This window comes from Anabrus simplex, chromosome 7, assembly GCF_040414725.1.
Source record: "Anabrus simplex isolate iqAnaSimp1 chromosome 7, ASM4041472v1, whole genome shotgun sequence".
NCBI lineage: Eukaryota > Metazoa > Arthropoda > Insecta > Orthoptera > Tettigoniidae > Anabrus > Anabrus simplex.
The window spans coordinates 174,534,494-174,548,133 of NC_090271.1; the positions used below are offsets into that span (position 1 = coordinate 174,534,494).

The following is a 13,640-nucleotide window of genomic DNA, read 5'->3' on the forward strand; positions in this document are numbered from 1 at the left end:
CTCTTACTTCACGTGTTGTATTTGTGAAGTCTTGGTGGAGGGGGTTGAGCTTGAGAAGGCATGGCTAAATATTTACAGTACTTATAAGTCATTTGCAATCAGGTACCTGATCTATTCCTAAGGTAAAAAATGGCTGATGATGCCTAATATTGATAGGCGATACATGTACCATCCAATGTATTAATTTTATGTTAACATTTTGATAAGGACAAAGTCCTAACTTTTAAGATTGTATCGTATTGAATAGGTGGGAGAACAATAAAAACATACTAGTGTTATTTAATATAATTATTAAGTGGTATGTTCTGAGCTGTCAGCAGAGAGATGGCATGGAATGGCATAAGTAGACGAATAAGGGTGAGTGGCGTCTTTAAAAGTAGGAAAGATCACAACATGAATTCAAGAGGACAAATTGGGACAAATATTCAATTATAGGAAGGGGAGTTAGGGATTGGAATAATGTACCAAGGGAGATGTTCAATAAATTTCCAATTTCTTTGAAATCATTTAAGAGAAGGCTAGGAAAACAACAGATAGGGAATCTTCCACCTGGGTGACTGCCCTAAACGCAGATCAATACTGATTGATGATTGATTGAGGTGCCGTCTCAGCTTGCTGTTTTGTTATCCATTCTGATAGCCAAATACAATATAGAGTATAGACAACCTTTTAACCTCAAAAATGTCCTTCGATAAACAAAAAACAATAGATCAACCCAGTATTCGGTAGCCTGAACTACACGATCCAGGAAACATGGGCATAATATACAGCATTGCCACATCTCCAGTGAATACTTACTGAATCAATAAGTGTGATCTTTAAGTGCTGTCTATGAAATGTAAGTTGGAACAATTTCAACTGGAACTTAGCAACAGATTCCAGGTGTTGGATTCCGAGACACAGAAGGATGTGGAGACTGTATGGAGCGAGGAGAAGAACACATCTTTGTGGAAACAAGTGAGAAGCAGCTCGGGTACAAAAACTACCTGTGGAAGGAATGGATATCTGATCAGACCTGGGACAAGATAAATTATAGGAAGGAGATAAAGGCCAAGCTAAATATATGCAAAACTAGACAGCAGAAGGCTCAAACATAAGTTGGGTATTCAATAGCAGATAAGGAAGTAAAGAGGAATGTGCGAAAGGATCACAGGAAGTGGATTGATGAGCAGGCAGAGACAGCAGAACAGACGGCAAAAAGGAGCGATATAAAGGAGCTTTATGGTATCACAAAGATGCTTTCGAAGAAAGGTTTTAATAAAACTAGGCCTGTGAGAGCAAGACAGGCGAGATCCTCACTACGTGTGAACAGCAGCTGAGTAGATGGAGGGAACACTTTGCGGAGGTTTTTAATAGAGATGTGGGACTGAAAAATGAGCAGGAAGAAGAAGAAGAAGAAGAAGAAGAAGAAGAAGAAGAAGAAGAAGAAGAAGAAGAAGAAGAAGAAGAAGAAGAAGAAGAAGAAGAAGAAGGTGATCCAGGCATCGGCCTTGACTCTCCAACCCAGGGTGAGATACGGACAGCATTGAAGCAAATGAAAAATGGGAAGGCACCAGGTCTGGACAACATTCCAGCGGAAATACTGAAAACAGACCTTGATACTACAATCAAATTGCTGCACCCACTGCTGAAGAAGATATGGAAAGAGGAAAAAATACTGACCGAATGGAAGAAGGGGCTGATAGTCAAGTTACCGAAAAAAGGGGATACAACAAACTGCAACAACTGGAGGGGTATCACCTTGCTCTCCATTCCAAGCAAAGTGCTGTCGCGAGTCATCCTGAATCACATAAAGGATTCAGTAGAAAGAAGACTTCGAAAGGAACAGGCTGGATTTCAACAACATCGCAGCTGTGTGGATCTCATCAATACACTCCGAATCATCATAGAACAGAGTGTGGAATGGCGGAGTATCCTCTACCTCGCATTCGTGGACTTTGAGAAAGCCTTTGATTCTGTAAATGAAAGAATTATGTGGAAGACCCTCAAGGAATACAGAATTCCATCAAAGATTATCAACATCATGAAGAGATGTACGAGGGGTATGAGTGTCAGGTTCTTCATGAAGGGAAACTAACAGAAAAGATAAACGTCAAGTCTGGAGTGAGACAGGGGTGTGTTCTTTCTCCCACTCTGTTCCTGCTGGTCCTCGACAGTGTGATGAAGAAGGTAATAGGAGGACGAAAGAGGGGTGTTCAATGGGGGACGAGAGACAGGCTTGAAGATCTTGACTTCACAGACGACATTTGCCTTATGGCGCAGCGGTACCGGGACATAGAAGATAAACTGAGTAGGTTGCAGAAGGAAGTGGAATGTGCAGGTCTCATGATCGACACAAATAAGACTAAAGAGACGAGGATTAATTCGGATGTCATGACCAGCTTGACAGTAAATGGAAAGGAAATTGAGCGAGTTGAGTCCTTCCTCTACCTTGGAAGTATAGTTACAACGGATGAGGGAGAAGAGGAAGATGTTCGAAGCCATATCCAGAAGGCAAATGGTGCGTTTGTCCAGCTCTATCCCGTGTGGAAGAATAGAAACATCTCCAGGAAGACTAAGCTTCGCCTCTTCAACAGCAATGTAAAGTTGATTCTTCTATATGGCTGTGAAACATGGAAAGTTAAAAAACTGATCAATAACTAGCTACAGGTGTTCATAAATAGATGTCTGCGTCGTATAACAAATGTGAGGTGGCCGGACATAATCTCTAATGAAGATCTTTGAGCCATGACCAATCAGCAGCCGATTGACATCCAGATCAAGGAGAGGAAATGGTGCTGGATCGGCCACACATTAAGGAAGCCGGATGGAGCTGTTCAGACGGCGGTGCTGGACTGGAACCCTCAAGGCACCAGAAAGCGAGGTCGGCCAATGAAAACCTGGAAGAGGACAATAGAAAAGGAAATCGCAGAGGTTGACAAGACCTGGAGCGAAGTGAAGAGAATGGCCAGGAACCGTACAGTGTGGAGAAATTTCGCCAAGGCCCTATGCTCCAGAGGGAGCAACAGGAAATAAGTAAGTACGTAACTAAGTATGAAATGTAAACTCATATAACTGAATACTTATTATAAGTGATCCCTTATTACTTAAGGGTTCCACTTATGTATAAGTGCTGACTACGATTTGGCCCTTAATAGCTTTTATTCTAATACCATCGGGTTCAGAAAAGAACAAGAGTTGACCAAATGTGGCCGGAAAGGATAGATGAAGTGAGGAGCCTGGCACAAGTCTCTTACGACAGGCAGAGGATACCGTTGTGACAGTATTAACAGTGCTGAGCCTCCCCAACAACCTTTTGGATTTGTATTAGCACCATTGAAATTAATGTCAATCGGCTTAACGCCAACGTACTTTAATTAGTTTACGTAATGCGGAGATCACTCCTGTACTGGGTTAGTGAATCTCTCCGCTTAGCTGCGCATGCGCAGGATGCTGCCTGGCGTAACTGCTCTAAGCTCGCCGGCCAACGCGTCAGTGAGTTATGTTCGAGTCGCCATGATGTGTGGAAGTGGAAACGTTTGCTACGCAAAGGTGTGGTGTTTTATGCTGAAACCTGGGTGAATTTCCCTTTAACGGGGATCTTTCCCCGTTGAACTTTTAGTTGACCTTCTACCATCTCATTTTTGGTGAAAGCTTCTTCTGGATTCTTTGTGGCGAGATTAAGTTCAGTGGCCTCGTGGTGATCTCCAACAACAATGACCAGGTTTGGATTTTCTAAAGTGTAGTGTCTGAAAAGGTACGTACCAGTGCTATATTTTTCTCATTCCCCGTGAAGAAAAGTTTCAAGTACTTTCATCTGGATGAGCATAATGATAATAATAATAATAATAATAATAATAATAATAATAATAATAATAATAAACATTTTTTTCATCAAATTCGGACTTGGCGTCGTGTGAGCTAATGCATTTCGGAAAATGGGTTCTTCTAGCTAATTATTCTTCGGAGTGTGGAAAATGCACGGTGGACTGGTTTAGAAAATTTAATTTCAAAATTAATAATGTTCATTTCCGGCCAGTATTGTAATATTTTTGGTGTGAACCAAGGTGGCATTTCCAAGGTATTGAGCTTATCAACTTTTCTTTTTGGGGTTTCCTGTTCGTATTCCGTGTCCCTTTCTGCTCTGTTTGGTATGCTTTCTTTCCGCTGGGGTTTTCGGATTATTTTGCTTTGCTACTGTTTATTTTCCTCCTAGCTCTGGAAGGAGGCATTGCGTTGTTTTCCTGTTACCGTGGCAACCGATGTTGATGGTATTGTTGTTGGATTTGGATTAAGTAAACCGATACGCGGTTCCTGTGTTGTGCTCTGATTATATTTTTGGTTGGGTGTATCTTGTTGACTACTTTTCATTTTCGTTAATTCATTTTCGCCAACCTTTTAATGTATGAGTTATCCTTTTGTTTGTCGGGGCAGATGCGTAAACTTTTACGTTAAATATTTACTTATCTTGGAAACAGTCCCTTGGTAGTAATTGAGTAAATTACTCGAGGTGACGAAGAGAAGCATTCTGCTTAGCATTTAACTGAACTGAAATCTTGTTTACTGAAACTAAAAGTTTACTTGATTAATTTTATTCACGTGATCGATCACATTTTATTTTACCTATTAGTAATTTTTGGTAGAAAGGTACGGAGGTCAACGTTTTCTTTTTTTTTTTTTCTAATTCATTGTTTTCCAATTACTTATTTATTATATGTTAAAGGAAAATCATATATTTACCTTAACGTTAATGGGTTAATGAATACAAACATTTTTCTTATTTAATGATTTCAAGTCTGTTGTTAATTATCAGCTAATCGATTTCAAAATATTTTTCTGATTAATTTAGTGATAAATTATGTTACTATTTACATTCTACCTTTTCCAATTATGATAATGAATTTATTTTCTGATAACAGCTTTTCCTTTACCGAAATAAACCTAGGTTTAACTCAAGTTAACTTCATTTAGTTTTTTTTCCTTCTTGAAGTTGTTACATCTCATCTAGTACTAATTAAAGTTATTTTATGTCACTAAGGTGTTGTTTTTCATTCACCACTTTCTGTGGAGCACTGCCACTGTCTCGTTTGGTAATTGTAACCACGGCCTTAAGCCGCTTCCCTTCTCTGCTTCCGGTAAGTGTGTATTTTCTCCTTATGGGTTATTTTTCTCCTTATGGGTTATTTTTTAATGTTTTATGTTTGTTTTGACTGTGTTTTCTCTGGCACTTTCTTGTATTCGCTTTATCTCCCCTTTGGGGGAAAATGCACTATCAACCTTCTCACCTGGGACCGTTCCTCCTGGGCGTGTAAAGTTTTTCTGCTCATCGTCCAAAGGGCTGGTTTGGTAGCCTAGAAGACGGTGTTGGTAAGACCGTAAGCATTATTCTACTGCCCCCACCCACAGGGGGATAGGTCTACTGACTTGGATGGTAAGAACAGATAAACGGGTTGCAGCACAACAGATTATTTGTGGATTATCTGTGCTGGATAACAACGAAGTTTGAGCAGCTATACGATCCAGGACCATGTCCTTGCAATGCAAGCCACTGTCCCACTTGCGTACCTCCACTTATTGCATGTCACTAGGCAAAATGAACGGCGTAGGAACAGCGACACCACCACTGAACCCTCAAAGCATCGAAAAAGATCGCCTGGACAAATGAGTCATGGTACCTATTTGCACACGCCGATGGCAGTACAAGTACATTACCAAGCACTCAAGGCAATTCTCTTGTCGAGTGTCTACAGTTCAGGCCAGAGATGGTTGTATCATCATACGAGGACTATTCACAGGGAATGAATTGGGACCCCTGGTACATATGACAATGTCCCTCACCAACAAACGATACGGAAACTTCTGTCAGATAATGTCCACCCATTTATTATCCTTCAGCACACTGCAGGAGACCTGTACATACAGTTAGACAATGTACCATTCAGTCACTCCAGGAGTGTGGTTTGGTTCAACAAACACTCCGTGGTCATGGGGATGCTCGAGTGGTCCCAAAGGTCACCCAACCTAAATCCTAGTGAGCAAATTTAGGATGCTGACAAGAAAGATGCGCACACCGCTGTCCCTGCTCGGAACAATCTCTGTGCATTACGGTCATGGAACATTATGACTTCCCACGCTTCCGTAGCTTGTGGAGTATTCATTGCTCTCGTCGCCAGGGTGAAATGGGGTGCTACACATAACTAGCCAGGAATCTCTAATTTAACTGATCATCAGTGTATATGTTTCAAGAATAGATAAGATCATTTCAGCAAGCAACACATAGATGCCATGCAAAAGATGTTAGATCAGACCAACTTTTGGTCAGATTAGAACTGAAGTTAAAACTGGAATTTCAATATCACCAATGACCTCGATGACAATTTCCCATGGAAAAAAAATGAAAGTTGCAATCCATCTGAGCACCATCTACAAAACAGATTCCATGCACTAGAAGATTTGCATGATGAAGATGAAGCACAATGGATGAAATTCACAGACGACTGTGGCAACTAACAGATGAAAGAAATAAGGCAGAGCAAAATTGCATTCATGGAGAAGATCCATAAGAGGTACACACAGCTGCACAAAAATATACTATATCATTGAGATTAAAGAAGCTGCTGATCACAAAAGAGTAATTCATAATGAGAAATACCAACTTCAACAACTCATACTGATAGGGAAAGTGAAAGGACAAAGAGGCTTTAGGCAATGGCACATTTCCTGGTTGGAAAGTCTGCACTAGTGGTCCAAAACATCAAAAACTGATTTATTTAGAGCAGCTGTTAGCAGAGACACCTGGGCCAGACTGACAGTCAACATCTATCAAAGATATGACACTTTCAGGAGGGGGAGGAAGGAGAAGAAGATCGAAGATCTACTTAGAAAGCAAATACAGATTTTGATTAGCTTCAAAGTGTTCTATGTACCTTGTTATGATATTTAATTTCATCGGGGAGATGTAATGGTCAAAAATGCCCTTTTTTTCTTTGCTAGGGGCTTTACGTCGCACCGACACAGATAGGTCTTATGGCGACGATGGGATAGGAAAGGCCTAGGAGTTGGAAGGAAGCGGCCGTGGCCTTAATTAAGGTACAGCCCCAGCATGAGAAAAATGTCCTTTTCAACTACTATTCATGCACATCAATATTTGAATGGAATAATAGTTTGAAGCAAGTATTCTGAGGAGTTCACCTGTATAATACTCCACTTCCTTTGAATTATAGAAGAGTCCAAATGTGACTGTACATCACTGAGCAGCCAATTCCTATATCCATTATGCTTAATGTAAGCATATTCTGCATCAGCCAATTCTGTAAAACAAAAAAGAAAATATTAGATATACTGCCTGAATAGTATAACATTTAATACTGTTTCTAAAACAAACCATTATATTGTTTAACACCTCATAGGCCAAGGTATAAAAATTAAGAAGTCTTGGGACAAAATTAAGTAATAACTGTTGCTTCATAAAAAACTGAGGATATCAGGTTTGTGATGTTAAAAATCACTAGTTTCATTTTTTAATGATGTATAAATCAACATTGTTTTATTTTAGTTTTCAAATGTTGGATTAAATTTTGTTATAAAGGTAAAAAATTGGATTTGAACTATGAATATAATGTTTATAAATACGGACACATCATTTTACGGTATATAAGAATGTATTAAGTAATGAATAAACACTTTTCCCATGAGGACAAAGAATACTACATGTACTGTGTCCTTAGCTGCTGAGATGGTGTCTCAGAAACAAAGCTTTTCAAGACAGAGAAGACTATATTCCTAGTCAATGATAGATGAAGTGGGATTGAACCTTTCATGGAATTTCTCAAATATCTTGGGAAATACAGTGTTACCGTGAAGTACTTATTCTCATTGGTACAGGACAATAGTTGGTTTTATATATTCTTCATTTCCCCTTCCACCTCGCTTAGCTGATGCAATATATAATTGCATCTATATATAATTAACATAGATTCTAGTAAATAATTATGCATATATTTTAAAATTAACTTGTTATTTTATTTAAGTCACATTAGCACAGAGCGGAGTTGCCAAGCATGTAAAAATGTGCTATGGCAATGAGATAAGCACTGCATTTGAGAGACTAGTGGGTTCGAACCCCACCACTGGCTGTCTGAGAGTGGTTGAATGTGGTTTCCCATTTTCCCTTCCGGGTAAATACCAAAAGAGTTCTATTCACAGGCCACAGCCAATTCCTTCCACACCCATACAAAATTCAATTCACCATCATTCATGTTATCTTCACCAACTCCGCGAATGGGGTTGGTGTCAGGAAAGACACCCAGCCATTAAGAAACACATGCCATAAAATTTCATTTCATCTCATCTCCAACCCTGTATCAGGAATCAGGACTAAGAGGTAGACACACATATTTAACTTACGTTAACATGTCAATTACACAGGAATAATCACACCTTTTTTTTTAAAAAAATTTTACACCTACACTGGAGCACTGAAATCAATCTATATACAGTCAAGTCTTACGAATATTGGTTACAGATTTGGTTGATGTTATGTTGTACTGTTTACGTATATAGGTCTTCAGTTTAAGTCTCACATCATTATTTCTCAGGATCCTCTTCTCTTCTCTGTTTTCAATTTGTTGAATTGTCAAGCCTAATTCATTTAAATCTTCTTGGACTTCTTTGAACCAGTGATTTTTAGTTTTACTATTCCAAAAGTAGTTGAATAAATGTTTGAGTATCCTAGTCCCTGGTAGTCGTGACATGTGACAGAAAAAAGCAAATCATTTTTTCCGCATTGTATCTATTATAGACTCAGTCTCCTGGTATACAACTTCATTAGGTAGTAATCGCCATTGTCCATCTACTTGGTGTTTTTTGTTTAGAATTGTTCTAATGATTCGTCTATCTATTTTCTGTAATTTATCTGTAGTTGATTTCGTATTCAAATTGAATAAGGTTTCACTAGCTTAGGTTGCTTCAGGCTTAATAACGGAGTTGTAGTGTTTAAATTTTGCATTTATCGAGAGAGAATTTTTCTTGTAGGTTGGCCAAGTAATGTGTTGTGCTTGTTTTAATTTGGTAATTCTATGTTCAACTGATATTTTCTCTTTTAAGTTCCAAGTTATAATCTCTCCAAGATATTTAAATTTATTAACAACCTTAATTTGTTTGTTATTGGTCAGTGTGATACGTGATGTTTCCACTTTGAAGGATGACATTTCCATCTTTTCAAAGGAGATTTGTAATCCAATTTTTGCTGCTATTCATTCTAATTCTTCAATTTGGAGTTTAGCCTCTTCCACACTACTTGCAAGTATCGCAAGGTCATCTTCAAATGCTAGACAATTGAGTTTGATATTTTTGCCAATCTTGATGTTTGGCTGACATTTCTTAGACCATTCTCGCACGACTTTCTCCAGTGCACAGTTAAACAGTATTGGTGAGAGACCATCCCCCTGTCGAAGTCCAGTCCGGATTTCAAATGATTCAGACAACTCTCCTCGGAATTTAACTTTTGCTCCAGTGTTCTTGAGAGTAACACCAACGAGATTAATGAGTTTCTAGTGTAACCCAAATTCGTTAAGGATTTTAAGTAATAACTCACAATGAATACTGTCATATGCTTTCTTGAAGTCAACAAAGGTGATAACTAGCTTTTTGTTTCTCATTCTTTGATGGTCCATAATCCACTTAAGACTAATGATTTGGTCAGGACAACTTCTTCCAGGTCGAAATCCCCCCTGATACTCTCCAAGTTCTTGGTAGAGCTGTTCTTGAATTCTCGGAGGATAGTTCTAGACAGGATCTTATAAGCGATATCAAGTAGAGAAATCCCTCAGTAATTATCTGGATCGAGTCTATCCCCCTTTTTGTGTATAGGGTGAATTATAGCTGTATTCCATTCTGCAGGCAGTTTTCAGAGTTTCGTACGTCTATGATGTGTTTGTGTAGGTTTTGAAGTGTTTGGTTATTAGCATTCTTCCACAGCTCTGCAACCACTTGATTTTCTCCTGCAGTTTTATAATTCTTGAGCCAATTAATCGCTTGAAGTACCTCATGGAAGTCTGGTGGAATAACCTTGTCTAAGCGTGTTTTATTTTTTGGATCAGGTGAAAATTCTAGGTATTCTTTTGGGTCTTCAGCATTTAGTAATTCTTTGAAGTGATCAGCTAGAAGTTTGGCATTCTCCTGATTATTGTGTGCTAGTTGTCCTTGTTTATTTCTCATCATGAGTGTAGGTGGATGCCTTTGCTGGCAGGACGTAGTGTTTACACTGCACTATGTCTTCTGGTATGGGCTAGAGCAATATTGTTGCTTTCATTGATCTGTCTCAGCTTTATCCTTGGCTTTGACAAGATGAAAGTGACTGAGGTATGAGTGATGCTAGTAATGCCATTCCTTATGCAGCCAGTCCCTGCTATGAATGGTGTGAAAATGTTGCTCATAGGGTCAGTTGGTGCATGCATTTCAGTGGGCTTGGCAGGCTGATATGTAATAGCAACTTCTGGCTCAGTGAGGAAAGCAACGGGAAACTACCTCACTCCTCATTTCCCTAGTACGCCTCTTCAGTGATGCCTAGGCCATTTATGACAGCTGATGGCGGAGCTGTTGAGGATCCAGCCAGCCTTCGGGATGAGGACTAAACATACATACATACGAGTGTAGGTGGAGTACACCCTGATTGATATTGTTTAAATGTCCTGTAATAGTCTCGTGTCTTATGTTGTTTGAATGATTCATCTATGTTAGCTAGGTTTTCTTTTTGATGGCCTCTTTTGATTCTTCTAAGTTCTTTGGCTGTTCGTCTTCTAGCAATAGTTAATTCATCTCGAGATTGTGCCGTTTTCTTTTGTTGCTCATTTAGCCATGCTTTGTGTCTTTTCTGTATTGCCATATCACATTCCTCATTCCACCAGGCGTGTTTCTTTCTCCTTTTCATAGGAGCAATTTCTTCGGCAATATTTTTTTAGTTTATCAATAATCGTTTCCAGTTTGTCGCTTAGAAGTGTTTTGGATCTCTCTGTATACACAGCATTATTTATCAAGTAGCTGGGATCATATTTCCTCCTTCTAGTGAATTTAGATGGTTTGTGATGTTTTCTTGGGGTTAACTTGATTTGAAATATAATGATCAGAATCGATGCCCACCCCACAAAGGACTTTGACATTATAAATTTCTCTATGGTATTTTTTATCCATTGCTACGTGGTCTATCTGAAACACCAATTACTGTAAAAATTTAAAAACTTGCAAACATCAAGTACCGTATTTACACAAATAATCCCCGCATATTTTTTAAAAAATTTTGAGGCACGAAATTGGGGTTACAAGTAACTAATCTCATGTTGTTCCGTATTGAAGATACAATAAGTAAACTCTTTCAAGATTAAAATTATTGTGTCCACCTTTTCAATACAAATATATATTTTTAATGATTAAATTCTGCATGAATTAAAAACACCAGTTAGGGACATGTTTTGCCCTAGTTATGGGAATCTTCAGCCTATATTAATCTTAAGGTCAAGAATTAAAACTATAAACATTGGAACTTATAGTAAACTAACTTAATACTAAATACAATTGTCTTATGTTATTTACATAGTTTACAATATGTACAGTATGTACAATATGTGCATTAACTTTGCCAGAATTTATGAACAATGAATTAACTTATTTTATGACTAGACTTCCAATTGTGGATTGGATTGATCACAGCGTGAATTGGGGTTTCTCAAATTGTATTGACTAAAATTTATCACTGCGTGAGTAGGGGTTTCTTCAACTGTTATGGTCGCCTGAGTCGTAAGAATTTTTACAAAACCGGAATCTTAGTTAAAGTCGTTCATGTTAGGGTTTGAATCAGTTTGAATATTCCTTTAGAAAGAAGCATGGTTATGTTTTAAGGCTGAAGCGTGTAAGTTGGAGACATATTGTTGATATCATTCACTGCTTATCAGATAAAAATATTTTGGAAAATTCCGTCATTCTAGATTAACTTCCATTGGTGCATATTCAATCTGGGAGGAATATGAGTTGTCTGTAACTGGATAAGAGAAAAAACGGGGAATTAGAATGATGAATGTGGAACCCAATATGGTAAAAATTGCAGAGTGAGTGTTTATCGTATGAACTTACTTGTCTTGTCGACGTTAGCTGAGACCAATTGTTCCGGTTGTGTCTGAACGGATAAGCTTGCTACTCCTAGTGTAGTATTGATGCTGTAGCGTAGGGGTGGAGCGTTGTGGGGAAGGGGGCGTGAGTTTCAAATCGTTCGTCCATATTGTTGCTTGAGAGGCGTTACTTGAATTGGATTGGGCGGACCACGTGTGAGAAGTGTTTTAGACATGGAATGTGACAAACTTGTAAGTCATTTAGGAGAGGATTCTAGTGATGCAAGAGACAATGAATCTTCCCATCTACAGGAAATCGAGCCTATTGCATGCTCAGATTAATGAAATACCTGTCACATAAGTAGGCCTACTTGCTTATTTTCATGGAAAATATATTTCATAGCAGTGGTAATGTATTTTTATCATCTCAAGCAAAGCAGCTATATCCGTAAATTTACATGTTCATATTTGCGTAAAAACCACGTGGACCTCGCAGAGTGATACAAAATGTTTGTTTATGCCTACGTTACTCTTTCGATGGAAGAAATTTTAGTTCATTTCACTTTTTTTCAAAACGAGCTTTCCTAAAATGAGGGTGCGGGCATTATTCGGGTAAATACGATATTAATCTTTATAAAATACTAGCTGATGTACTCGTGCTTCACTATGGAATTCAACATTATATACATAATTCTAGGAAAAACAGTGTACACATTATGAATAAAATTTTATTAAATTGCATAGCTCTTGGCGTTACCCCAGAAACACGATAGGGAAGTCACCATACATGATTTCTCATGTGAAGACCAGGTTTTGGAAGATTCATTGTAATGGCAGGCGCTCTTGACTACTGTCAATCACTATCAAGATGGGGAGTTTTCATTATGATAGTAAGCCCCGTTGCATACTGCCAGTCACAATCAAGTTGGAAGGCTTTCATTATAATGACAGACAGTCACTCTCCACCTACATCCTCAGAAAGACTGTCTCTGTGGTCTTCCCAAAGTAGTAAAGGATCTGCCAACAGGCAAAAATCCTACATCACAGCAATATTAACACAATAAAGAGTTTTCTTAACACATTCACGCCCGTATCCGAGTTATTGCCTAAAGCGCGTGGCCATGCTGTGGACCGTATCCGAGTTAGCCCGGATAAGCGCAACCTTGATCTGGAGCCGTTTCTACGCAGCTGGGATCTATTTTGGTCACAAATATGTGCGAGAGAGATGAAGGTGATGCCCTTATGAATGCTTTTACTCACCAGAAACCCCATGGCCACGGCGATTTTCCCTCCCAATGCACTTCTTTTGTTTTGTTTCTGAAGGTCGCCTTGCGCTGGCTCAATTAGCTGCGTAGTTGGTTTGTGATTGCACAAGCGTGTATAATCGCATCCTGAACTGTAACCATGGCGTGTAGGGGCAATACAAATGACTCAAGTGGTGCGAATTTACAAAGCACAGTTTTTCAGCTGCTTGAAAATTATCTTGGCCAGGGGTATCAGTCTATGTGGACAATTATTACAATAGCGTTGGACTCGCGAAACAATTACGGGAACAGAACA

At 38.8% G+C, this 13,640-nt stretch overlaps 1 protein-coding gene across 3 annotated transcripts in view; it reads right to left on the bottom strand.

Annotated features, from left to right (window-relative positions):
- The window catches only part of LOC136877431 (putative ATP-dependent RNA helicase TDRD12), an 821,384-nt gene that overhangs the window by 713,031 nt on the left and 94,713 nt on the right, over positions 1 to 13,640 (bottom strand). For all 3 annotated transcript variants that reach the window (XM_067151463.2, XM_067151464.2, XM_067151462.2), the window contains exon 5: positions 7,171 to 7,289. In XM_067151463.2, the coding sequence (XP_067007564.2) occupies positions 7,171 to 7,289 (119 nt within the window). The remainder of the gene's footprint in view (positions 1 to 7,170; positions 7,290 to 13,640) is intronic.